The 26,918-nt window shown below is 50.2% G+C and overlaps 5 protein-coding genes across 5 annotated transcripts; 3 read left to right on the top strand and 2 right to left on the bottom strand.

The window, feature by feature from the left end:
* Positions 1-566: 566 nt before the first annotated feature.
* Positions 567-4,781, bottom strand: FDXACB1 (ferredoxin-fold anticodon binding domain containing 1). The gene is made up of 5 exons (XM_059829713.1): positions 4,607-4,781; positions 3,894-4,050; positions 3,551-3,754; positions 2,746-2,904; positions 567-2,009 (listed from the first exon to the last, which is right to left on the bottom strand). The coding sequence occupies exons 1-5, from the start codon at positions 4,773-4,775 to the stop codon at positions 821-823; spliced, it is 1,878 nt and encodes a 625-aa protein (XP_059685696.1). The 5' UTR covers positions 4,776-4,781; the 3' UTR covers positions 567-820.
* Positions 4,782-5,619: 838 nt separating this feature from the next.
* On the top strand, positions 5,620-6,935 carry CFAP68 (cilia and flagella associated protein 68). The gene is given in 2 exon segments (XM_059829553.1): positions 5,620-5,895; positions 6,843-6,935. Coding segments are annotated over 2 exon segments (369 nt in total).
* Positions 6,936-8,371: 1,436 nt separating this feature from the next.
* On the bottom strand, positions 8,372-11,751 carry CRYAB (crystallin alpha B). Its single transcript, XM_009810695.2, has 3 exons — positions 11,551-11,751; positions 9,804-9,926; positions 8,372-8,627 (listed from the first exon to the last, which is right to left on the bottom strand). The coding sequence occupies exons 1-3, from the start codon at positions 11,746-11,748 to the stop codon at positions 8,424-8,426; spliced, it is 525 nt and encodes a 174-aa protein (XP_009808997.1). The 5' UTR covers positions 11,749-11,751; the 3' UTR covers positions 8,372-8,423.
* A 2,147-nt stretch (positions 11,752-13,898) lies between these two features.
* On the top strand, positions 13,899-15,860 carry HSPB2 (heat shock protein family B (small) member 2). Its single transcript, XM_009810694.2, has 2 exons — positions 13,899-14,038; positions 14,904-15,860. The coding sequence occupies exons 1-2, from the start codon at positions 13,945-13,947 to the stop codon at positions 15,353-15,355; spliced, it is 546 nt and encodes a 181-aa protein (XP_009808996.1). The 5' UTR covers positions 13,899-13,944; the 3' UTR covers positions 15,356-15,860.
* A 4,124-nt stretch (positions 15,861-19,984) lies between these two features.
* C26H11orf52 (chromosome 26 C11orf52 homolog) lies at positions 19,985-26,206 on the top strand. Its single transcript, XM_009810693.2, has 4 exons — positions 19,985-20,023; positions 24,452-24,492; positions 25,285-25,331; positions 25,695-26,206. Exons 1-4 carry the CDS (start codon positions 19,992-19,994, stop codon positions 25,929-25,931), a joined length of 357 nt encoding a protein of 118 aa, XP_009808995.2. The 5' UTR covers positions 19,985-19,991; the 3' UTR covers positions 25,932-26,206.
* Positions 26,207-26,918: the final 712 nt, after the last annotated feature.

Here is a 26,918-nt window from a genome sequence, read left to right as displayed (position 1 = left end):
AGGCGGCAGCCTGCGAGTCGCTACAGTGCCAGCACCGACCTCGGGTCTCCGAGCCTTCAACGGTCCTTACAGGAAAGACCTACTGGTACCCGCCCGGCTATTGCCACCTTTCCCCCGTGTCACCCGACAGATTCCAGTAACGCGGTCTGCTACCGGAGTTCTCTGTCAGCAGTTACATCTGCTGAAGCTGTTAACGCACCACCGGTGGTACAGCCGTCTTTTAGGATCAGTCGGTATCCTTTGGAATCTGGTAATGGAATGGCCATTTGTGATTACCGCCTGTATTAGCTACTCAGAAAACAGGCTGCTGGTGCACGCGGCTGGGGCCCCCCCGGGGGCACCCCTGGCACCGGCAGCCCAGCACGCGCCGTCCTCCCGTAGGGACCGAGCACCCGCCCAGAGAGTTTTCCGTGCTCACGCTGTACACAACCCTTTGGAAACAGTGAGATCCTCCCTCTTTCAGTGTACTCGATGCAATCGCCACCAGTACAAGGCACTGGGCAAACACAAGCAAGAATAGGAAAAGTGACTTGGCATCAGTAAGGAGATCAAGTCTGGTCTCACAGGACCCTAGGAAGGAAAGGCTCCACTTTTTAAAGTGAGGTTTCATCACACACACGCAGAACAGGAAGGTGCTTGGTCTTCATTAACAGGAATTTCCACATTTAGAATCTGTGCAGGCACTTGGAAGTCCGCACCGCCTTTGTAAGAGGCGCTGCAATAGCACACAGCGTCAGGTCCAACAAGACGCAGGCCACATTTTCCTGATGGGCAACAAGCGCAGACGCTGCTCCAGCACCTGAAAACAACATACAACTCTCTACCGAAGAGTTACACGCAAGCGTTGGTTTATTTCCTTCCGAAAGAGCAGCTGCATCTCTGCCACCTCCCGGCGACTCAGTGCCTTGTCACAGGACTGAAAGGTCAGCCTGTAGCAGAGGCTCTTCCGTCCGGTCTCTGACTGCTGGAAACTGTCCATTAACTGGATGGATACGACCATTTCACCTGACACCTGCCTAGCAATTGTGTGAAAAGCAACTTCATCAAATTGTTCCCCATCGGGAACCCAAAAGCTGACATCGTGCACATAGGAAGGTGGATAGAGAGAAAAACTCTTGAAAAGCCGTAACTGTCCTCTAGGAAATTGACGGAGGAACCGTGTGTCTGATGTCCAGAGCATTCGCCAGTCAGATATTCCACAGATCAGCATGGCTAGGAGGTCAAGATTCAATGAAGCAGAGACAACAACCAGCTCACTGCTTACTAGTTCATAATGAGCTGTCCTTATAGTCCCCACACAGGTGTCCTTCTCACAGGAGCCTGAACTAACTATCTCCATACAGATGAAGTACTGAATTTTACTAAGCTGAGATTCAAAAGCAGTAAACTCATTTAGCTCAGTTGTTTTAAAGCTTGTTGCTTCCTGCAGATTGATATTCAGTTTAAAGCCGGAAACAGTCTGGTGAAGAGAATGTATGCTGGTTTTAATGTTATTCACCAACATCTGGATACAGCTGTTCTCTGTACCCCTGTTAACTGCACATACAAAAAACATCTCATGAAAAACAGGCATGGAGTAAGGAGTGATAAGACACTTTCTGAAAACTGGGCCAGAAAGAACATGAAGTGTCCCCGGGAGAAAGTCTCCTCTTTGTATTATTGCCTCAGCATAAGGTAGAAGGGAAGGTCTAAGATAACACCGTTTTGAAATGTGGCATCCCTCTTGTACATTCACCCAGCCATTTTTATCTGTGTCCCTGGAAAAATCAACATGGGAAAATAAAACTGCATTTGCCAGTCCATTAGACATTTCTTCAGTGCTTGGAGTCTCTTCTGGTCTCAGAATGATCCAAAAGATATTTGGGTGACAAACATCATTGAGGTGACCTTGGTGGAGCAGAGAAAGGCAGTAGTCAATGTTTTGTAATGGAAAGGCTTGGCTGAGCTCTGCAGTGAGCTTCTCTTTTACTGTCCGTACTGGATGACTTGAATTTAGTTCTAGGAAACCCCTGTGAAAAACAAAAGTGCAAATTACAGACACCGCTAAACAGATTTCCTTGAAATGTCTTCTTGTGATCATAACTGGAGTGCAGCAGTTTACCCAAAACTATCTCAGATATCAAAGCAGTTTCTAGTAACTACCTGAACAAGCCAAGTCTTTCATCAAAGGTGTTGCAATGGCTAACGTGTTTTCAGGACAGTGGTGTTTGTCTCCAGGTTGCAATCAAGAATTAACTGCACTTTCGCTGGTAAAAAAGAATGGGACTTAACGGTCAGCATCACCATTTCCACTCAGCACAGGCATTACCAAACTACAGAAATGAATCAAATTATGCTAGCCCTGGATAGTCTCCAAAGTACACAGCAGTTCGCCTAAGAGGTTAGCATTTCTTATTCTAGCTAGCCTTAGTGTTGTGGTATTAGCAGACACCAAGTCAGCTCCTGAATTTCTTCCACAGTACAGTAAAACAGATTAAAGTTTTCATATTTATTTGTGTGTTCAAGTATACAGCAGCTTGGTCTCAACCATAAAGTTTCTTTTTGTTCTATAGACTTGTTTTTAAGAAGGCGATAACCACAAGCCCACATGAAGCAGACTTGAAGAATAATTGGAACAGGAAATTCTGTAAAGGGGAAAGGAGGGAAAGTGAAGCAATTCTATTTTATCCGACACCTGTGCTGGTCATTCCCACTGAGAGCAGGAGTGTATGTTATTGCCAAACAGAAACTAATCATAAAACTTACCTATTAATTTTATCCACAAGTACTTGTGGTACTTGAAAAGAAACTTTTTGGCTTTCCAGTTCTATCTCGCAGATCATAGGTTTGAAATACGGAAGTGGTGTGCTTCGTGTGAAAATGTGGTTTAAAGCACCCTCTACGCAGAAAGATTTATCTTGACTCCTGACAATACACACAAGCAGAGCAAAGTCATTGATCATTTCCTATATTTAATGTGTCACAAGTCAGCATTACACAGACAATTGTGTAACACTAACACCTCTTGTTGAATCCCAGGTCTTGTTATAAGGTGACAAAAATGCAACAATACCGTATTTTTACTGGGCAGGTCGTCCAACATTGGAACAAGTTGCACAGAAAGGTTGTACAGTCTCTATCCCTGGAGACTGAATGTGGCTCTGAGCAACTTGCTTTAGCTGGCTCTGCTCTGAGCTGTGGGGTAAGACGAGATGATTGCTGGAGGTCCCTGCCAACATCAACCATGCTGTGATTCTGTGATTGTCTGCTAAGCAGATACAGATACTGCAGTCCTGCTGTCTTTAGGCCGAGATTGACATTTGTTCTGAAATGGACCATTTCAACCTTTAAAATCCTAAGACTGGATCTTATTTTTTAGAGGGTACTTTGGCAAGAAGCTTGCATGTTTACCTTGGCTATTAGGCTTAGAGGTGAAAAAGAACTGTAGCTGTTTTAAGGAAAATTAAAGGGAGTTCCTCTCTCCAACAAACGAGATACTAGAAGAACATACTAGTGCTAGGCATTGTAAGAGCACGAATATCAACTTTTCAGTTTTGCAAACGATGGTTACCTGTAGCCTGTACACTTATATCCATGGATAGTCTCTGCTTTAAAAGGATGAACGTTACTCAAGATAAATCCAGCTCCTGCTGCCACAGCCACTATTTGCCAGCTGTTGTGCCACTCTCTCCTTGGTTGATCAGCAGGTGTCCCACCCTGTCCATTGCAAAGAGCCACATGGACCTCTCCCTCCTCTGTCAGCACTTCTGCGGAGCTGGAAGGAAAGCCAGGCAACAAGAAAAATCCTGCTAGCACACCCAGAAATTTTATAGTGCCAGAAAAACACCTGTAACACGGCTAGAAATCTGTATCACGGCAGTCAATTAGCATAGAACTACTTCTGGTTTACTCACCTACGGAAAAAGTGGGCAAGAAGTTCTCTATTCTTCACTACCCCAGCCTTCCTCCCACAGTGAGGGAAGTTGAAATAAATACAATCAAATTCTCTCTTTTCTGGTAAAAAATAGTCCTTCAGCTTGGTGCAGTCCACAGAAAACACAACTTCAGCTCCTTCAAAAGTAAACGAAAAACAAGACTCTGATGGTTATTGTTACAGAAAATTTTAAAGAAAGGTCGCAATTAGAGTCCTCTAGTCCATTTTTAAGCGTATCAGAGCAGCAGTTGCCAGGCACCTTCCCACTCGTGTGCCTTAGGGAAACCAGAAAGCCTAAGCTCCCTTTGCTTTCTTGCAGAGACTTCTGCTAGCTGGCCACTTGTGTCAGTACTAGTTCAGTCTGACTAGATTTGAGGGTATTTGACTCAGCCTCCTGGGCACTTCCAATTCCTCCTGGCAAAAGCGGGCTTCTGAGATGCCTGGAGCGGTGAAAGGCTATAAAGCGACCGGACAGCTCCTGCGGAGGCACGGCGGCTGCAGGCCGCTGACTGGAGGCAGACAGGCCGCTCCGGAGCCTCGCTTCGACCGCTGCGAGAGCGGTTACCGCTAAGGGCCGAGCACTGCCGACGCCGCTCCTCCCCCCGCCCCGGCCTCCTACCTCGCTTTGCCCGCGGGCCCCCCCGCCGCCCTCCCTCCCCACCGGCCGGCCGAGCCCCGCCGGCGCCGAGCCACCTCTCTCCCGCAGCCGCCGGATGCTCTCCGCGGCTCGCCCCCGCCCGGACACCTCCTCTTCGCTCTCGTAGCAAGTGGCCACGACGTGGGTGCCCGCGGCCCCGCAGAGCGAGGCCGCGAAGGAGAAGTTGCCCTCCCCGAGCAGCAGGAGGCGGCGCACCGGCTCCATCGCCGCAGCCCGCCCCGAGGCCGGCGCTCGCGGGCCGCCGGCGCTCCCTCATGACGTTTCTGCCGGCCGAGGGGCCGCCGGTGCGCTCATCGCCTCTTGGTGGCGTCAGGCCGCGCCGCCCCCGTCCCCTGCGAGGTCCCGGGCGGCCGGCTGCGGGGCGGGGAGCTGCGCCTTGCGGCGGCCACGGGCCTCCGCGCCTCCCCTGGGCCCGCTGCCGAAGCGGCTTCTCCCCGCGGGCGCGGCCTGGGCCTCTGCGGGCCTCCCCGGTGCTCGGTCCCCTCCCGGACCCCCTGCGCAGGGCCCAAACGGCTGCCGGCGCCCCTGGCGGGCCGCGGCAGTCCCAGCACCGCAAGTTACGGCTTGAGAGAGAACAGGGATGCTTTACTGTCGCCTGTTCTATTTGTGTGTCCTCAGCTGCTGCACAGGGTGAGGACAGTGTTTCAGGAGTCACATGGGTAACAACGGTGGAAGGCTTAAAATTGGCAAAGGCAAGCTCCAGCAGAGACCTACAGCCGGCGGTTTGTGAGGTCTGGCCCTGGTTCAGGCCCTAGGTCCCTGTGGCCTGGGGTGAATCACTTTGTCTGTTTCAAAGGGTGGGTAAGGTACTCTGAGAGGTATTCAGTAAAGTGAGGCTGAGAAATGCAGTATCACTGTTTAGGAAAATAGATACTTACCACACCACCTCTTGCACCCCCTCCAAAAAAGAAAAAAACAGAAAAGAAAAAAAATGCTTTTTGGCATCAAGAAGGAACACAGTTCTTTTCTGATGCGCTCTGTCACATGTGAAAGTATAGGAGGTCCCTCTCCAGTCACCAGGGGGATGGAAGGGACAGCATTCCGTGTCATGTTACCCGCTGTTGAGATCCAAGCTGATCCTAGGGAGTTGTTGGTTTCTATTGCCAGATCATGTCCAAGATCTGTTTGCACAACTCCCTCCCTGGATGCTACTGGCCGTGGGGAACTGTGGATGGACTGGGACAACACTTGTAAGTTTTCCTAGCATGGCTGGAGGTGCACCACCAATGAAAATGATGACTCAGTTAAAACCATTAAGGGGAACTGGAATGAAGAGCAATACAATATCCAGAGAATTGTGCAGCCTAACCCAGTTCCCTCCCAGGTATGTTCTTGTACTTTTGCTTATTGCGGATATAGCAAATCTCAGTTGAGATGATCACTGGTCACTTAGTTTGTCATGCACACAGGGCATTATCATTTTCATCCCCAGCTACGAATACATCAGCGGTAAGCCTCCCATGAGTAGGTTCCCTTTCTGCAGCCCTGCTCCTAGTCTTTTCTACTGTTTTTTAAAAATGGAGAAAGACAACAGTCGGCATCCTTTTCTCTGATGAGTGCCCTACAACAGTCCCACTACAGGAGTAAAGATGTGAGGAATGCTTTTTTCTTTAAACTCAATCTTTGTAACAGTGGCCCCAGTCCAGTTCTTTCCTTTGCTGTTCGGATGGTGAATCAAAAGTCATCACTGAAGCTTTGTGATCTTATGTTAGACTGAATTGAAAGTAGTAGTGCAATTGCAGATACTTTGGTCTTCCTGTAAGATACGAAATGTTAAAGTTTTTTGCTTCTTTTTAGCCACGCTAAAACTGAGTTTTTCTTTTCAGTATACTTACTGCTTTCAAACAACATACTCCAGATTACAACAAGGGAAAGCATCAGAGAATAAAAAATACACACACAGAACTGAAACATAGTCTGTTGAATCTGTAGTGTAGCTGAAGAGGAGCTTCTGAATGACATTTACGCTTAGAGATGACAGAATTGTTTTCTGTCGTTTTCTTATTGTTGAGTTGTGCTCCTGTGCCACCACAGAACAGGTATTTCAAGTCATTCAGGGAGTGGTTTTTGCATTTCAAGTGTTCTTGTCTAGCTAACCTCATCACATTTATCCCCAAGCAGCTTTCACTCAAAATGCCCCTTTCTTGCTCCTGAGTTTGAGCCTAACAAAACTCTGCTCTATAGAAACCATTTCCCTCAGTTGCAGTTTCTGAATATATTCTTACTATTTTGTACTTACTTCCTCAAGTTTTTTTGTGTTTATTCTTTTAGGATTTGAATGAGAACCTCACTGGTTTCCGGGCCACTACCCTGAGCTGGATCCTCCTCCGTTCAACCCAACTGCTCAGTCCTGCTGTGCAATAGACTACAGGCCTCCATATGGCAGCATTTTGTTTGCTTGTGTCCAACACTCAGAGAAGGAACAAGAAGGATGCAGGAAAAGCAACAGAGGTGGAGAGAATCTGCAGACTATGCCTTCCGAAAAACAGGAGGCCTGTCTGCTAGCAGTGCTACAAGGATATCCTTCAAGTAAAAAGACCTCTCACACATTAAAGCCAAATATAGCATCACACGAAAAACATTCTTCCTGCTTTCTAAGCTGTATTGTTTGTAACCTGTGTGTGATTCTGTCATTTGTTTTGTGTGCAGAGGTGGTTGCGATTCACCAGTCACCCTGCGCCTTGTCAGTCAAGCCCCACTAACACCTTAACTGGAAAGACTTATTAGAACCAGCTAATAGGAAACACTAGACCTTGGCAATTAGGTGGGATTTGGGGCATTTGACGATGACCCCACATCACTGAGTGCACATTTTATTTTTCTTACTTAAAGCCATGGAAGAAGGATGACCTCTCAGTTCATTTGAGACTTAAATTGATCCCTTCTAATATAACTTTTGTCTTAGCAGGTATGAGAACAGAGAAAACAGGTCAGGTCATAACTGAGTCTGATTATCTGTGTGACAGATGTATGGCATTCTGTCCCTTTTGGAGATGAATTTTAGAAATTCAATTCCAATAATACAGACTTTCCTTCATGCTCATATCCCTTTGAAGAGAGGTGCTAAGCAGATGATGACACCTGAGAAGGACTTAGTAGTGTTTTGTACCACTCAACAATGTTTGCATAAATCAGATTAATACTGTAGACATCAGATCCTGTTCATTGTTTGAAGGGCACTGACAACATACTTTCAAAGTGATGTGATTTGCCCCATGAGAGCAGGATGTTTTTCTCCTCTCTGGATATATGTGTTTACTGCACCTATGCAGTTTTCATCTGCAACTGCTCTGAATTGGTTGCAAGACTTGGATGCTTCTCCATAACATGAGTCATCCTAGAGATTTAAGATATAGTTGTCTTCCATTGAGTTGTTATCTAATACCCACACTTCGAACGGGTTTCAATTCTCATGAAGTTGTTTTACCAGTCTAATCTCCACTGGAGAAACTTTTATGTTGCTTGTGAAACACTCTGAAATCCTCTGGCAACTTTGAAGGAAAAGGCTCGTGCAATTAGATGATTGCAAAACTAATGTTTTGCGTACACGAAGTGAAACTAGCAAAATGTTTCTGAACACCAAGACAAGCTCTCCTGGACACACTTGCCACTCAAGCTGTAAGCAAGAATGATGCCAGGTATGTTTCCCTGCACAGCAACCTTACACAGCTTTCTTGACCCAACACTTCCCTTGTCCTCGGTGCTCAAAACAAAAAAATACAAACTGCTTATTCATGTTTTATTTGTTAGTAAACTTACTCAGCATAAATAATAAGAGTAGCCATTCAGTATAGCTGGCATCTGATGAAAAGTGCTCTTGAATGGCCCCCCGAGGTGACTTTAGATAGCAGCCTACTTCCTTTGGGCTCCTGCAATGGCAGGCTTCTCTTCACGGGTGATAGGAATAGTCTGCTCAGGGACGTCACTTAGTTTCCTCGGTGCGCTCACCGTCAGGACACCATCCAGAGAGAGCGATGAGGTTATGGTCAGAGGGTCCACATCATCTGGAATCCTGTATTTCCTGTTGAACTCCCTGGCAATAAAGCCATGCTCATCCTTCAAAAGGAGAAGAGAAGGAACAGCCCTAATTAGAAATGTTCGCTCAGTTCCACCTAAACCATGGGCCCTTTGCATAAAGTCTGAGATCAGAAAGCTCCAACTCTCAAAGGAAAACTTTTCAGAAAGTTAAAAGAGTTTTTATTATGAGATGCTCGTTTTAAAGAGCCAAGACTGGACGAAGTGAGACACTGCCCTGCCTAGGCTGCAGGTGCCTGCAGGTACACTGTTTTCAGGAGGAGGCTCTATGTTCCAGCTCTTGTGCCAGCCAGAGACTGGCTTCATCGCACAGTGGTGTGCTGTCATTCCTAAGATGCAGCAGCTAGACTTACATGCAGTGCCAACCACGCCTGTTCCTGAGGGTCTACCGAGCTCTAGTAATACACAGCTTTCTAGTGAGCTGATCTGTGCTATGGTGCTAGATTATTTTCTTAGCCAAAAAAATTTGCAGAAGCTATGTCACGACTACAGGCTTCCACCAGCTACAAGTAATGCTGTATTTCCTGAGTGACAGATCTGTGTTCCCAGAAGCTCTTAGAGCTGACAATTCCAGTGACATAGCTACTTTATCATGCGGATTCATTTCTTTCTGGCAAGGAGATGGGGATGGGGGATGGGAGGGAGATGGGGACTGGCAAACCCTCTTATATACAGCTTTGGACATGGCTTTTGACTTCTGTCTGCCCGGTTGCCACACAGGTCTCCAGAGCCAGGAAGCAGTGGGATGACTGACAGCAGAACACAGCCTTTAAGGATTACAAACTGATAGATGGGCCTTTTTCAGGAAGAGGTAGCCTCACGGTAACAGAACAGGGCAATGCATTGATTCATTATGTGGTTTAATTATTACAGTTCATCATTAGCTTATTGAATGCCTCCCTGCATTCCTGGCTTCTTCCCAGAAAGAGGGAGGCCCAGAAATGCCCATTTCAAAGATGATTTTCCAGTTCAGTTCACAGTTCATGTAAAATCAGCAATAAATCTCCACCCTGTTGCTGCCCAGTCTGGGATCAGCTGTGGGGGTTGCACAGAGCATCTTCCATTAGGACTGGTTGATAAAAACCATTAGAAGTATTTGAGATGAGCACAGGAGAGGATTGTTTTGCAGTCTCCTTGTTTAACCATAGATGAGGAAGTTCACACTGACTACCAGTCGCACAGTTAAAGTAGAAGTACCTGGCGCTCCTCGTGTTTCCCGTGAATTTCTATCATGTCCCCAAGCACCTTCACTTTTAGCTCGTCAGGGGAGAAATGCTTCACATCAAGATTTACAGAAAATTTGTCCCTCTCCAGTCGCATCTGCAAAATAAGGAGGTGACTTCAGAAAAGAGCAGGTGAGGGTTTCAGCTTAAAAAGGCTCTCAGAATATAGCAGTTCAAGACCCAGACTGGTATCTATGCATGCACTGTCTGACCTTCATTCGATCCTGGGATTCTGATCTGGGTGGCTTTGTCCCTTGCTGGCCTGTTACATTAATGCGCATCACTACAGTATCTAAAACGTGAATGCTTTCTCTTGATCACATGGGATAAATGTTTTCCTTGGGAGTGACGAAGAGATTCTCTTAATCTGAATTTGTTAAAACTGACTCTTCAGTTGGCATACAGGTTTTGCATCCAATTCTTTTTTAGAATGTCTGGAGGTTTCCAGTTTCTGTGACTAGATTTTTCAAAGTCTTTCAAGCAAAAGAAACCCTGACTGTACAGCTGACTGCTGCTCATCTGCAGGCTTGCAGGCTTTCCCCTGCATCATCTCTCTTCAGTAACCAAAATAATGTGTCACTGGCGAGCGGTACTGCCTCACTGCTCACCTCTGTTATCTGAGTAGCAGGACTTCTGCCGAAACTTTGAGTCACCTGCTGCTAATCTCACCTCCTTCCCTTCCATTTTGCACTTTATCACCTCTAACAAATACTGCTTTTTGCTGCTTTCTGAGGTTGAATTTGCATTTTCTGCCTGTCTTGGACATGTTTGTGGGACTTTGCTATATGAGATGGCTGTCTCTGCCTTCCTGCTGCATTTGTGGTCAGGGAGCATGCGAGCCTCCTGGAGCTCTGCTCTGGGATGTGGAGGCAGCCTCTGTGCCAGCTCTAGGTTTACTGGTTTCCACAGTTTGACCTGGGAGTCTAAGTGCTTCCTCCTCTTTCTAGATTAATCGTGAAGATTGCTCCACAGAGATAGTCAGACGTTGTTATCTGTGGTGCTTATTATAGCTGCTTCAGTGGACAGCCAGACCCAGGTCACTAAATCAAGGGAAATATTATGCAAAGATTAAACAATGACTTTCCTCTCACTCCCTTGGCTTAGAATAGCTCTACAAGTTACTTGTAAATTAGGCAGTTGACTCACAGAACAGGCAAGGTTTTTTGAACTGCGTGCCTCTTGGCTCAGCCCCTGAAGCAAGCAGACGGCTGCTTCATGATCCTTTGGGTCCTGTATCTAACTTAAAATGCTGCTCTCCTCAACAGTGACTCTTTAAAATAAGCCTCTTTTTCCTGAGCAACCATGAGCTCCCACACTGCCTGACATGAGGATCCTACTACCCCTGCCCACTACCCCTGTGTTTTTTGCTTCTCAGGAGGGAGTGGGATTGAAAGTTTTGCAGAGCAGCCAGGGAAATTAGGCTCCCTCCTTTCTTCTGTCAGCTCTTACACTCATTTCCCACACACACTCAGCTCAGTTTGCCTCTATTCCCAACACATTGGCAATACTTGCGCTCAGTCACAAATGATTAGCAGAGCATGCAGAGGTTCTTGCCTAATGCAGAGGAGGAGAGGCACAAACACAGCACCCTTTTCCCCAGTCTTTTCCTAATAACCACCTACAAGCAGCTTCCAAGCTCTCAGCTCTCATGGGTCTTCAGCTCCAGACCCATCAGGATGTGCACACAGTGAAAACAAAGAGCATTAAGAAGGGAAGATTACCTCAGAGAGTCCCGTCTCTAGCCAACTGGGCATCCGAAGGATGGGGGATCTCATCAGGAAGGGACTGAAGCCGGGGGAAGCAGGGAGCAGCTCTGACTCCTGCAGGTGCTCTCCGAAAATCTGGTCAAAGATACGACTTGGTGCCAACCAAGACAACAGGGGTCTGCGGATCAGGGGGTTATGAATGGTGATATCCATTGGAGTGCGCTGGAGGAGCCTGGCAAACAACTGTGCTGCAGTGCTGTGCCGGGAGCGGGGGACAGCTTTATACCCGTGCAGCTGGCCTGGCGTTCCCCCCCCACCGAGGCCTCTTGAACAGTGGTGTCAGGGATTTTATTGTCCCACTCCTGGGCTGGTCCCTTCAGCGGTGCCCAGTAGCTGTCTGGGGGATTTGAGCACGCTGCTGAGGAGGAGGGGGAAGGGGAGAAGAAGAAAAGGAGTCTAATGGGGCAGCAAGAAGCCAAACTGCCCAGCCACCCGCCCTGCTCCCCACGTGCTGTTTATCTGCAGAGTCCCAGGCAAGCTTGGCGGATGTTCCCAGCTGCTTTGGATGCCAGCAGGATCAATGCAGCTCCTATCTTTGGCTCACAGGGAAAACGACAAGAGGCCGTTGTTCCTCCTGCCAGCACTGAGACTTCAGCTCCCCACATCACCACCAGTCTAGGAAGAGACTAGAGAGTTCCTTTGCCTCTCCTTAAGGCCAAGTAAGCCATAGGCCTGCTTTAGTCAGAGGGCAGGGAAGATCCCAGGAGGTCTTTGCTGGGATACCCCTGGCAGTGCGGCTCTCTGCAGCCCAGTAAGCCCCGCTGCCTTAGTGCGTGCCCATTGGTGTGTGTGCGAATGAAGGATGGCTTTCTCCACAGTGCTTCAACCCAACACCTTTCGTCCCTTCCCCACTACAGAAACCCCTTTTCTGGAGAGACAAAGAGAGCCCAACACTCTGTGGCCTCGGAGTACTCCAGAGGGCTGTGAGCAGAGATAAATCAGGCATGCCAACAGCCTCCATGGTGCTGCACTGCAACATGCCTTCTCAGGGATGCAAGCAACCTGTCTGCCTGTGCCCCTGCGGTAAGCTGATTTCCTGTAATTATGCTCCTAATATGTCTTAATTCACACATTTACTTTAATTCCTGCCTTGCCTGTGAACCTGAATCATGAGAATGGGTTCAGCCTAGCAACTGTCCTTAAAGGGCAAGAGCTAGTCTCCGCCTCTGAGAGCTTGCAACTTAAGTACAATTACTGGCTCGGAGGCACATTATTCTTACTGCTAGCACCACCAGACCCTTGCAAAAGGGTCTGACCCTCTTTCTCTCAGCTTGGCTGCAAGAATAGGAGGCAGAATTGGCTCTGTGCAAGCTCAGGCCATAAATACCTTCTCTAATACCCCATTACATCAACAGCGGTGCACCTGCTCTCTCATACTGCAGGGGCATGGACTCAAGGAAATCTCTGGTTTCAGGGTACAAGGAGCTTAACTGGGCACTACTCCCCTCCCACCCCCCACTCCCCAATTCAATAAAACTGTATCTATGCCAGCTTCAGATCCCCGGTTAACTCATGATCTCCGGCACAGGCATTTCTCTGCGTCTTATTACATTGTGCCAAAGCCCTGGCCAGCAGACAGTCTGGACAGCCAGCTTGCAGCAGCACAGTTCGGGATGTGGAGGTGAAAGTAGTGGGATCCGGATCCTGTCTAGCCCTGCTTAACTACCTGCAGCACTTCACCACTTACAGGAACAAAAGCCTTAAGCTGTCCACTCAGCTTCTGGGAAAATCAAGCTCTTTTGTGTAGGGCACAGGAGGGACTGATTTGGGCCCTAAGCTCACAGTGGGGTGATGGGTGTGATAGCTACTTCATGTGACTTTGCACGACCTGATCGAGCACCAGCCAGCATTATCTACTGCCCCGTCCCCACGGGGTGCTTCAGGCCAGCAGGACCAGTGTCAGGGACTCGCTGAACCTGCTTGCAGTGAGCCTTCCTGCTGGCCTTTGCCTTTGGAAGCACCACAGGCGGCAGAGCCTGGGGTCTCTCCTGCTTTCTCCTGCTTCAGCCTCCCTCAGCTCACCTCTGTGCCTGCCTGCTCTACTTGGCTGCCCATTTGCCTCCTGCGCCCTCTGCTCAAGGAGGGGATCTCAGAGGATGGGAGGAGGTGCAGGATTTTCCCGAGGCGTCCCTGACTGTGGGCAGTGGCTGCACTCCCTGCTGGAATGCAGTGAGAAGCTCCCCTCGTCACCCTGGCGAGGCATCCTGGGGCCTTTGCGCGTGGCTATTTTGGTCCATCTTTTTATCACACACTCCTCCCTGTGGAATTCACCCAATTAAAACCTTGCAATCTGCAGCCTTCACTCTCAGAGGCAGTGAGTGCTTGGAAGGTCCCCTTCCCAGATACGCCATGGCTGCACGGACTGTCCCCCATGCCTACCCCATGAGTTCGGAGTACGAGTTTGCCAACCCTAGCAAGATCTACGACCAGAACTTTGGAGAAGGTAAGAAAGGAGGTGGGATCCCCCCAGCACCTTTCTCTCCTCTGGTGCAGAAGGGCTGGTGGAGTCCCCCTGGGGAGATTGAGCTCCAGGGCAGGCCAGGGAAGCTGGAGCCAAGGAATTTTGAGCATAAGAACCCAGGTCAAATCAGGGGGGAATATCCAGGGAATAGCCACAGTCTCTCTCTTCAGGTCCACTTCCCCCATCCATGCCTACTGCTGTCTTTCCTGTCCCTCCCTTATGCCCTCAATGGTCTGGCATTCATGCATATGCTGTGCAAACACGGAGCAAAATGCGCCGGGGGGCAGTTTTTGCAGCCGGGGGCAGTGGAGAAAAGCTGAGCTGGGGTGTTCAGCACAAAGCCGGGCAGTGGCTGGCGCAGGGGAAGGAATGTGGGCACCAGCAGAACCATTCAGCACCAGCACAACAGCATGAAAAGGCAAAAAGCTCCAAGGAAAGCCCCCTGGACAATGGCAAACAAAAGGCCTTTAGTCTTCAGGGCAGTTTCTTCACTATCAGCATTTTCTATGCCCATCCCTGGCTGTGGGCTTTGCACTGCAGAGCACCCAGTGCACCTACCAGTCCCCCCCTGTCCACCCAGCAGACATGCAAAAGCTGGATTGCTGGCAGCTGCCGGCTGTGTGGTGGGAGGCAGTGGCTGGCAGGCATCTGGGTCTGTGTGTGTTTTGGAGACGGAAAGGTAGGAACCACAAGAGACTCCATCCATACTGTGCTGATGTGGTGTCAAAACCAAGGTGTTTGCCAGGTCCCAGCCTCCTCCTGTCACCCTCCCCTGTCTGCTGCCAACCATCCTTCTCCAACTCCTTCCCCTGGAAACCCCTCACTCCTCACTGAGTCTCATTTTCAGGTGTGTCCCCATGTGAGATTTTAGCCCCTGCCCTGTACCATGGCTACTACATCAGGCCTCGGATCAATAAGCAGCTGGATCGAGGCACCTCTGAGATCAGCCTCAATGAGCACAAATTCCAGGTGTTCCTGGATGTCTGTCACTTCCTGCCGGATGAGCTCACTGTCCGCACCGTAGACAACCTGCTGGAGGTGATGGGGCAGCACCCACAGAAGGCTGACCGCCACGGCTTCATCTCCCGAGAGTTCACCAGGACCTACATCCTCCCTCTGGATGTCGACCCCTTGCTGGTGAGAGCCACGTTGTCCCACGATGGCATCTTAAGCATTGTGGCTCCCCGGACGGGGAAGGAGGTGAAGGCCAGAGTCAACGAGGTGAAGATAACCCAACAGGAGCAGCCAGTGGGGAAAGAAGAACAGTCTGAGGAAGGAAAAGGGAAGGAAGAGTCCTAAAGGCCCTGGATCGGGCTCAAGCAGGGAGGGAGGGGGGACAGAGATGGGGAATCCATGGTGCCAGACCCCTATTTCTCACCATCAGTGTTTAGCAGGGCTGTGAGGCAGCCATATATATGCCAGACTTCTGCTTCTTAAGGCTGATGGCTGGAAAAAGGGACGTGGAACTGAAAAAAGAGGGGGACTAAAGTGTCAGTGTGAGGAACTGTAATGCAAGTTTTCTCCTAGGTCAAGTGCTCATTGAGCACCATGCAGGGTGCTTTTCTCTCTCACCCCAAATGGCAAGGGTCACTCTTACCCTAAACGGTGAGGCTGTGTCACAGTGCGCTGTTAAACAGCTGCTGTGCTCTAGCCCAGAAGGGTACTGGGAAGAGGGAAGAGATGATCCCAGTGCCTCACTGCTGAACTGGTGGCTGACCTTTGTGGAGATGGAAGGTGCTTGTTGGTCTGTAAAAGTGCCTGCAGCTCTCAGGAGGAAAGAGGAATAAATCTGCCTCTGATCTTCTCTTGTTTGCTTTGGATTCGTGTTGCTTCTGGCCAAGCTACTCTGCAGCAGGAAGGATGGACAGTGCCTTAGCTGCTCCAGATGCAGGGAGCAGAGCAGCCGAGAGTTCACACTGAGCTCATCTGTGGAAATGGCATCAGTGGGGACTTGGAGGGACTCTGTCCACGGGGCAGCCAAGGGGACCTCTGTGAGTGTCCCACCTGGCTCAGGTGCTGGAGTTGCTTGCTGTTGTAGGGAGCCCACAGCGGGCAGTAGCCTCAAGGAGAAAAGTTGTAGAGTGATGGGCTCTTGGAGGCTCACTGTGCATTTCCAGACCTGGAGGTGGTGTTAGCCCAAGTAAACAAATGCCAAGCCACAGTCTGCTTGCTTCAGCCCTCTAGTTTATGGGACATAAGGCTTGTTCACACACAGACCTTTTCAGCCCTTGTGAGCGGAGTGAACCCCAAAATGCTGAAGGGAAAGGCTCTGCTCAGATCCCAACTGCTTTGCTGGCATCCCAGCGCTCTCTGTAGAGTCACAGAGGGGATGAATTTGGCTCCATTTGCAGACACTGTGATGCTACCGGCTACATGAGAAATGTCTCTGTAGTCTTGTGATGTTGGGCCAGGGATCGTGTGTGCTGCTGCTGGTGGCAGCTGCTGCCTCGGATGGTCCCAAGGGCTCAGCAGGTGCCAGCTGCAATCCTTGTCTTGTCAGAGCCAATTAAAGCAGCCAAAATGCTGTGTCACCAGCCAAATATGGGGGTCCCTGGCATGCCTCAGTGCAGCCCTCCCACAGAGGAGAGAGGAGGTTCCAAGGTCCCTGTGGACAGAGCTTCTCCCTTACCCTGCTGGGATGTGACCTGCAGGCTTCTGCACTCTGCCTCCATGAATACACGGGGGCAGAAATGCCCTGCTCAGGAGTCTATCCCATGCAGCAGTACGTCCTTGGTTACTGAAACACTGGTCTAAGACTGCTCTTTCACCCTTGCCAAGCAAAGTGGGATCCAGACCACAGCGAACCACTGTGCAGCTATTTTCTACTTCTCAGGGCCCCTGCCAGCAATGAGGATCAGAGTCAAATTAAGAGCAGCCCTGCCTGACAGCCTCATGAGAGCAAGTGGGAGGATGGCTAAGCCTCCACCCCACCCCCTGGTGCAGGTCAGATACCCACACTGACAGTTTGTACTGTTGAGGGATGCCCTTACTCATGAAGTAGGACCAGATGAGCTGCTGCCAGTAAGTATTTCAGGCACTGTCAAAATAAAAATCACCTTTACAACAGGCTTTGTCTAAGTCATTAATAATAATTCCAGAGATAATCCTGGGCTAGTGACTTTCAAACACGTGAAGCAGCTGCTTGTAAGGGCAGGAACAGCCCGGTCCTTCGCTGCTCCCCTGCGTACAAGCCTCTCTCTGCTCCTCAGTGCATGCCACATCAGCCTCATGTGCTGCACCGGATACATACCGCATCCCTTTTGCAGCAGCACCCACCTGAGTCCTGAGTTCTAAGAGGGCTGAGTTCCCGAGCCCATGTCCCTCTGGTGAGGGCAGAGACCTGTGTCTGTGTGTGGGCTCAGGCATGACTATAATTTCCTTAGTCCCCTACCAGAAAAGGATTCCTCAAAGTCACAGCCACTTCAGAGCAGCAGCTATAAAAGGCTTTTCTTTGTCTCTGATCTAGCATCTTCTGTGCTGGTAAGAAGGACTGATGGTCCCCTCGCTCACTGCAGGCCTCCTGTCACCAGGATGAACATCTTCACTGGATTTGGGATAGGGAGGATGGCCAACATATGACCTGCAAGCTGGGCAAAGGGTGCCTGGCTGAACGAGTGCACATACACACACAATGCAGACATGGCACATGCTGGAGCATGAAGTACCATCTGGCCCTGCTCTGACTCTGCAACACAAGGGCTGTGGGTTGCTGAACCACTCCGGGCTGAAAACAGCATGTGGCCAGGGCTGGGGCTGCACAGGGAGCGGACTCTCAGACAAAAGTGCCCGAAACAGTTCAGAACTCTCTCTCCTTCGTTTTTTACAGGCAATGCCAGCTTTTTGTGTGCCTGTGCCACGCCTATCACAGTGTGGCCCCAGTCCCTCGGTGTCTGAGGTACCTTGACACTATTGCAATAGCAATGCACAGCATTAGTAGTCATGACACAGTTCTGTTCCCCCTCCGGCTTTTATTAGCCCTGTCTTTGCTCTCCAACGAGTTCATTCTCTGTTGCTGGGCACTTGCAGGCTCATCCTGTGCCAGTTGCACAGCTTGTTACCCAGACGATGTCCCTGAGCAGTGATGCAGTGAGTGGGGCTGGCACTGCCTGGTGTCAGCCACTGGGCTGTCCTCTGCACCCTGGCAGACTTTGCACAAAATAGCCTGATCAGTTTGCTGAGCAGGAATGCTGGAAGCCATGCTCTCTTTCATCCCTGCAGACACAGACTGAGGAGGGAATGCAGAGTGGCAGCCAAATGCTCTCCAGCTCTGCCAATGTTTTTGATGCCTTTCTGTTTCTCTGATGGAGCTCAAACCAGCAGCTCCAGTATTTGTGAAAGAGGCTGATGGGAACAGGCTCCCAGCCTTTTTTTTTTCCTTCTCCATAAAGCAACAAAACCCAAGTTATCCCAGAAATCAAAACAGACACTAGCTCACTAAATCAACAGCGTCTGTGGCAAACCCAGAGACATGGAGTCTGCAACTTCCCAAGCAGGGACAGATTCCTGAGACCACCCGGTCTTTGCAGGTCCCTGAGAACATGGTCCTGTTGGGACCAGGACTGAATCCCATCTGCCTGCATAAATCCGATCCTAAATTCTCCCTGGTGTGCTGTGGTGCAGGCTGAGCTCTGCAATTTCTCCAGCTACATGCTGAGGAGCAGTTTCAGAGCAAGACTCAGGCTCTGCTGGTCATGGTGCAGCTCATCCAGGATTCAGCTAAGAGAGCAGCTGTGCCCCATGGTCCTTCCAAAACAGAACCCTTCTCCTCCTGCCACTCCTAGACAGGTACAAGCTTTGCTCTGCACCTGGGTAGATGATAAGTGATGCTGTGAGCCTGTCTGAGAGCACGGGTACAGCTGGAGTAGGGGACACGGGGCCCGTTCCTGAGATAGCCCGCCAAAAGGGTGAATTAAAACTTACACACTTGTTGGCACATGAGGCATTCAGGCCTGCACAGAACTGGGGCTGACTGCCAAATCAAAGCTGTGGAGCACAGTTGTTTCTGCTTGAGGACTACATTAACGCGGTATATTTCAGTATTATCAGCTCTCTTAGAGCTGCCAGAGATCAGCTACCTGTCATCCGGTCCAGGAATGACCAGCCATAGTCTGAAGGGCTCACAACAGGGGTAGAGAGGTAAAATGCACATTAATGTTCCTGTTTGACAGGCTGAGGAGTGAGTCTAAGAGCTGTATTGCAGGTTCTTAATGGCGCGAGGTCCCTCATGGGATTCTGTCGTTCTCAAAAGCACAAATCTGTACACTTTCATCTGGGTAGCTTTAAAAAAATGGATTCCCAGTAATGACCCTGAGGTTGCATATGCCTTTCTGCCTGCAGCAGGAGCAGCAGCACTAGAGCTCAGCTGAGAGTAGACCTGCAAGCCTGCTCTCACCTTCACTGGGGCATCACCTCCCGCCCAAGAAGATACGCTCTCTTTCCCAAGTGATGCCAGCCCGTGCCACACATTTTTCTGACATCCTGCTCGAGACACAATGATGAACAGCAGGAAGAGCACTGAGAGCTCCCACCCTGGTGTTTCTCCTTTTGTTCAGGAACATTTGAAGTCCCTCTTTTGCATCACTGCTGGCACCAGCAGGATGGCGCTGGTGGGAGAGAGGGATAGCGGGGGGACATCCGCTGTGCAAATCATAAGGCAGAATTTTAGCCCCAGGGCTGAGGCCCGGAGGCATGCTGCTGCCTTGCCCTCTCCTGCCTGGGCAGCAAGAGGTGAGCGCAGGCCCGGGGGCACGGAGAGCCCAGGGCAAGCCCTCCGGTAGATGGCACGCACGGGCCCAGCAAAGCGTCACTGCAGCGAGGGAGAGAAATCTGACACTGCCAGACACTCCCTTGGAATAGCCAGGGGCCGAGCAGGAACCAGGAAACACAAGCTCTCCCTGTCCAGACAACGCTTCTGCTTCATGGAGGAAGGAGCGACATGGGCAATCTCTGCAGCTGCGGGCGACCGTGGTGAGTACGGCATCCGCCAGGTATGAGGATGGCAGACGAAGCTCCGGGCAGCCTGAGCGAAGCCTGGGTGGACTTTGCAAGCTTTGCTTCCTTCTGCTGGGTTTGCCAGGGCTCCCACCTGCCTCTCAGCCCTGCACCTTGCCAGCTCACCCAGAACTGAGAGCAAGCGAGCAGGGGCACTGGGCCACTGCTGTGCAGGTGCCGGGGCGGGGACGGGAGGCTGGGGCAGCGCCCGCCGGCCCAAGGCAGCTTAGGGGGAGGCGAAGGGGCTTTGTCGCTCACATGTCTCAGCCCAGACGGGCCGTGGCACCTCCTGGGACGGGCAGCTTGGGTTCCCGCAGCCACGCCAGCAGCTGAGACTAGCTCAGTTCTAGGAGGGATCTAAAGTCCCTGTCCTTGCCGCAGTGGTCTCCGCCAGGTGCACAGCGGAAGGTGTCCCTTTGGCACGCTGCAGGGAGGGGCGCCTGGGGCAGCGCTGGCACTAAGGGCTCGTGGGTCAGCTACCCCATCCTGCTCTCAGCTCATCCAGCCCCCCTCCCTGCCTGTGTCTGTCTGGGCTTTTTTGCGCTTGGGAAATCCTGGCCACGTTTTTCAGATGATGTTGCTCTTTCTCCCTGGGAGGGAGGATGACAGTTTAATCCCCCCTGGCTCGTGTTGTGCCCTGCACCTCGTGCTTACAGAAAAAGGGCACAGTGGAGCATCGTTCGGTGCCAAGTGGAAATATTTTCAGCTCTGAGAGTGGTACAAGGGGGAGAGCCATGACTATCAGATGAAGCTCTGAGGACATTCTTTCCAACACTGCATTTGTCAAAAGTATTAGAAATTCATCAGCGCTTTTTAATAATTACAAGAGGCACAGCATCACCTAGTGGCTGGAGCAGAGGAGGAGGTTCAAGACACCGAGGTCCTTCCAACCTGAGCCCTGAGCTGGAGGGCAGAGGAGTTTGGTGAGACTTAGGAATAGGAACTGCAGGTGGAGGGTGGAAGGTTGGTTCTTGACATGTCCCCCAGCAAAAGTCACATTTTCTACTTCCTCTACCCTGTGGCAGAGCGTAAATGCGGCAGTCAGGGCATCGGCTTCATTACTGCAGCGGACAAGGGCCTGATCAGGGAATGCCTGGGGCACAGGCTGGTTCCCCTGAGCAGAGCTGCAGTTGCCAGGCACACTACTGATGCTGTGTGGCAGGGAGAGCCGTGCCACAGCACAGACTGGCAAAGTCAGAGACTCCAGAGTACAAACAACACCATTACAGTGTATGCTGTGGTGGCACTTTCAGGTCCAGGCAGTGCCAGGCCACGCACAAACACTTCTGCCTCCAAAAGGAACTATAAACTAGAATCTGAAGGTCACTCATCTATGCAGGGCCAGGCAGGAGAGCAGCTTTCTGCTCCATTTGGGGAGCAGCATGGTGGCAGGCTGGCTCCTCCGGGGCAATGTCAAATCCTGCTCCCCCAAGGCTCCTGGGCCAAGACTCCTGTGTCCCACTTGATTTTTTCCCAGAGGCTACATGGAAAGTAAGAAGCTGGGATGTTATTTCTGCTGGTCATGTCACTGCTACCTTCTGGCAGATTCCTGCAGCAGAGGGCAAAGCTTTGGCCAAAGACCCTTTTGACCCCAGCACCCCTGTGGGACTCAAGTGCTAACATCTGCCTTAAGACTGTGCAGCAAGGAGAAAGCAGAGCTCTCTCCCCAGAAGCATCATTCCCTGTCCTGCACATGGAAACACATGGGTGAAGAAGGGCCTCAGGCTCCCAGGCTGTCCCTGTGCTGCACAGGCTATTCAAACGGGCTCCAAGCAAGGAGAGAGGAAGGCAAATGGGAATGTGCTGTTGGTAACATGGGCTTGGGAGACACCTACAGAGGACCACAATAAAGAGCAGACTGGCACACTGAAGCCCCACTGCAGAAGTTTGCATGATTCATAGCTTTGCCTTGGTGACAGAGGGAAAAAAATGGTACCTAATTTTAGTTCAGGTGTTTCCAGGCACCTATACTGCTTTTATTTCTGGATATTTGCTCAGCACCACAGTGCTGTGTCAGCAAAGAGCTGGGCTTCCTAAGTTAAGCTGAGACTTACAAAAGGGCTCAGGGGAGGTAGGCAGCCACCTTCTCCTGGACGGAAGATCCTTGTCATGATCACGACTGAAGCACAGGCCCTAAAGGAGACAGAGCAAAAAGCAAGAGACTGAGGAGGTTCTTGAAGTCTTTAAAGAAAAGCCATTATTCACAGAAGAAAGTTACTGATGAAGGGAAGTGTGCCCTCAGGTCTGGGTACCTCTGCAAGTGTGGCCCTACGGAGGGCAGACCTCAGGTGTTTTCATCACATGGTTTAGTACTCAGGGCCTCCAGTGTGCGTGGACAGCAAAGATGCCAAAATTCAGGACCCACTGTGAAGCAGGCTTGTGTAGGGCAGAAATCAGGTTGGCATTGACCTGGGGAAAGGGGAAGAAGCAATATAGGAGCAGGGACATGTGTGCTGTCACGCAGAATACAATGCGCTTCTAGCAGGCTGTGAGTTAATTACAACATGTTTGACCTGGTTTTGAGAAGAGGGGAGAGGTTTGCACTGCTCTTGTTTCCCTTGCCACATCCGTTCTAATTAGGGGAGATCTGAGGCTGGGAGATGCTGTCTCCTGCCTGGCTGTGATTAGCCTGCAGACAGCCTCAGAACAGCTTCAGCCTACACACTGGCTGCTAATGCTCTCTCCACAAAGGAAGGCAACCAAAACAAGCAAGAGCAGCTGGGAAAGCTGATACTGCAGCCTACCTCCCAGGAACGAGGATAGGGACCCTGCTGATTTTGCTTCAAATGATGCTATTTTAATTACATTGCACAATGTGCCTGAATGCTGTAAAGAAGCAAAGTGCTCTAGCACACAAGCCTTGGCAAGGAGGGCCTGGGAGACACCGCAAGCTCATAGAGACAGTGGAGGAGGGAGCTACAAGACCCAAGTGAGAACCACCGCAAAACAAAGCAATGCTGCCTTGAGCTAGGTCCCTGACTGCTGGGGGCAGCCCCACAGATTTTGTCTGCCAAGGACTGGAGGGCCGTTGGTGCCTCTGTGGGCCAGCACGCAGCACAGACATGAGAAGCAGTGTTGGATCCTTTTGCATGGGTGCACAGCCCCCCTGCCTTCCCCAAAGCTGCCTTTGACTTCCCAGGTCTAGCAAGTCTGGTTAATCATTACTGACCATTTTGAAGGTCTCCAAGTTCTTTGCCCGCATTCATGCTTTTTTTGTTTTGCCATTAGAGTGCCAAAGGCATTTCTGCACACACGGTCCTGCTCACCCACCCCCTGAAACTGTCTCTAAAAGCCAGCAAAGGCAAAGCTCTGCCCCAGGCACTGCATTATTTCCGCCTATGGCAGGACTGTGTGGCAAATGCACACGCTGTGGGACATACAATGCTTCTTGGGAACCATCTGGCAACTCTGCAGCCCCATTAAAAGTGCTAGCTGCCCACTGTCAGCTGCTGCCTGTGCTGCAGCAGAGAGACAGACCCATGTGCGACCCTCAGCTGCGCGCGGTGTGGGTCGGCAGCCAGCACCAGATGGACATGCGTACACAGGAGGAGCCATACAAGGGCTGGCACCTGCTCTCCTCCGGCCCTCCAAGCGTGATGCAACGATAACATTTCCTTCATGCATCTGGCCCAGAATGTGACACGTCTCTGCTCTGCCAGACAGCCTGTGCTTCCCTGCCAGCACCAGCCTGCAGGAGCTCAGCTCCTGGTTCTGTTGTTACAGCTGGAATGAATTTGGCTCCTGCTTATGCCATGGCTGGAACATAGCTGTATTTGGCTTGTCTCTCTCTGGTCACACAGGTACAGCTGAGATTAGGGTTTGGCTTGGCTTATATTAAATGCATAGCTTGTTTGGTTTGGTTGTGTTTTAAGCGGAAAACCGAGTACAGAAAACTGTCTGAAACATTAAATTAACACAAGGTCTGTGCAGAGCTGCTCCTTGGGCAAGGGGGCCAAAGCACAGGGTGCGGTACTATCAGAGCATCTGGCCCTAAGAGAAGGGTTTTGTGCCAATCGAGATCATGCTCTGCACCCTGCACCTTTAATCATACAGCTGTGGAAATGTAGTTGCAAAACTACAGTGAAATCTGTTCTCATTCACTCTGATGCATATGCATATTGGACAGCCAGGCAGGGCTGAAAGGCAGGGACACTTGGGGGTGTCTGTGGGGTATGGTAGGTGTGTCACAGATGAAGGAAACACATCCCCATATCTCCCCTTTGGACTTCCTCCCTGCAAGAGTCGCTCAGATTCTGGCTTGACTCAATAGCTCTTCTCTGAGACATTTCTTGGGCCTTCCTCATTACCCACAGATGTGGTACCCTGGTGTGGTGCATTTGGGTTTGCATGTTATGAGAGCAGAGGCTGGGGCTTCTCAGGGCTGACATCTCTCTCTGATTTCAGGAATTGTCCTTCACCTTTTAAAAGAAAGAAAGAAAAGCAAGGTAAGGATTTGTGAAAATGCTTTAGAGTACAAGAAGAGGTGGAGTGACTGCGCCCCTGGTTAGCTGACATTAGTCAGTGCTGACTGTGAACTGGATCCCTGAGGCTGAGGTCCCCTCTCATACTCTTTTGTACCTAACCTTCCTCAAGAGATGTTTGGTAGAAGCAAGAGGCAAGATTTCTTTAAAACTTAGAGCAAGGGGTGTGATGTGCCATGGGACTTGGCAAGGGGGAGGGAAGGGACTTCAGCAGCATCTTTAAAATACCAGAGTCTCACATCAAAACACATGTGAGTACTCTCAAGTGGCAGCAGAGCAGAAGCTGCATCAAACTCTTGTAAGAGCTGCAAACATCCGTCTGACATCAGTCCCCCAGAATAAAGTGCATTCCCTAAGTAGCCCAGTTGTGTCCTGTGGCCTTTGGACCTTGCTGGGCAAAATATGTTTGCCAGGCAGCAAAGGAAATAACAAAGTTAAAACTGGATCTGACTTCTCCAAGGGCCTGACAAGGAAGCTCTCTGTGCTGTGTCTGTCCTCCTAGGTTCTGCCAAGAACATTGCGGTCCACAGTGTGTTGTCATCCTGGGAAACCGTATTTTTTCCAAAGAAACAAGCCCAGGCTTTCTTCTAGGAGGCGGGCCTCAGAGACAGCATTAGGGTTGAGGGTGTCAGATGAGGTGGAAATTTGATTTGTGTCCACTGGGGAGAGCCCATGGGCCAGACGCTGCATTTCTGCATTCAAAAGTGGAACAATAAACAGTTGTGTTAACCTGATCCGCTGGCGTTTCTTTTTCAGGAACTAATGTGAGACATGAGAGCCAACAGCATCAGCCTGGCAGGAAGGTAAACAGCTTCCCAGAATTGGTTTCCTAACTGTATATTGAGAAGACAGAGCTTACCACCACTTCCTAGGCTAGATGGGTTGGGAAGACATGGGGCAGCTTATTCAGAGCCATGAATCATCTCATCCTGTATAGGCTTTAATGGCTGTGGGAACAATGTGCATTGCTGCACTGTGATGCAGGCCCATTTTTTTCCCCTAAAGTGCAGTGGAAGCAGAAAGGATGAAATCTCTTTCTGAGCCTGAGGTGTCAGGGGGCTGGATGGTGCTGGGGAGAGTGTGCGGGGTGTCTCTGCCTGGTCTGGGGAAGGCATGTGTAGCAGCAGCCCAGGGAGCTGACCTTCCAGAGCTCTTTCTCCCCAAAGGCTCCAACGTATGAAGATGTCCCAGAGTTTCCTGTCTACGCCACCGTGAGTAAACCCAAGAGTGTGAAGCAGGATGACAGCATTCATTACGCGGACATCCAGGTGTTCACCAAGGTCCGGGAGCGCTCTGCAGCAGAGGTGAAGAACTTACAAATGCAGAATGCCACAGAGTATGCCACCCTCAACTTCCCCCGGCCCAGGCTGAAATACGACAGTAAGAATGGGACCCTGGTATAAAAGGCATGATGCCCCCCTCCTCCTTCAGCAGAAAAAGGATTTCACAGACTTAGAGATGCTGTAGATGCAAGCTAACCTCATGGACACATCAAGTCTCCCTGAGAAAGTGCAGAGAGGCTGTGTCTTCCATCTGCATTTCTCTTCAGAGGACACAGACATATTTATTCTCACATGATGAGTAGTTTCCTATCTGATTCTGCTGACAAAAAACACCTCTTCCCCTTGGAAGAGTTGCCTCTGAAGCTGGAAACCCATCTCCTCTCAGCACTGTGAGAAGACAGCTCCTTGACCGATGAAGGCTAAAACTACAGCTCAGAGCTGCAGTGAGAAAGTTCCTGCTGTGGCACAGGACCAGCTGAGTGCTGCTCTGCAGATGAATTTGAGAACATGGCATCCAGGATTCAATACTGGGAAATGGGAGGTGTTGCCACAGGATTTTATGTCAATGTTAAGAAAATTCTGCAATGTGCGGAATGACATGTAGATGATACTGTGAAGAAATGGCATGAAACCTTTAACAGCATCTACTGCAATGTCTTCCTCCAACACCTGTCACTGTAACTGCAGTCATGCACTAAGTGCATCCCCTTTTCTCAAAAAGCAGTGTTCTATAACCATGCACAGCACACTAAAATGAAGGCCAGAAATGCAGAATTAACTGAGGGATACAGAACAATTTCTTTCACTGAAGAGTTGTACAGATACAAGTCCTTACCCCAACATGCACAGAAGCGAGTAGTGAGCTCTTGGCTCTGACTGGAAATGAAACAAGGAATATTTGCAATTTAATTGCAAGGCAGCCATTTAAAAGCCACTGCCTATATTTAGAGCAGTTATCCAGTCCGTAGAGTACAGCAGCTGTCTGCATGCCTGAGATACTGGGAATGAATCCTGTTCAACTTTAGAGAAGGCTTTGGACTTTTCCTCCATTTTGTCTTATTTTGTACTGTCAGCCTTAGTTATAAAACCCAGTAACAGAGAGCACAC

This window comes from Gavia stellata, chromosome 26, assembly GCF_030936135.1.
Source record: "Gavia stellata isolate bGavSte3 chromosome 26, bGavSte3.hap2, whole genome shotgun sequence".
Taxonomy (NCBI): Eukaryota; Metazoa; Chordata; class Aves; order Gaviiformes; family Gaviidae; genus Gavia; species Gavia stellata.
This window is presented reverse-complemented; position numbering and strand designations above follow the sequence as displayed.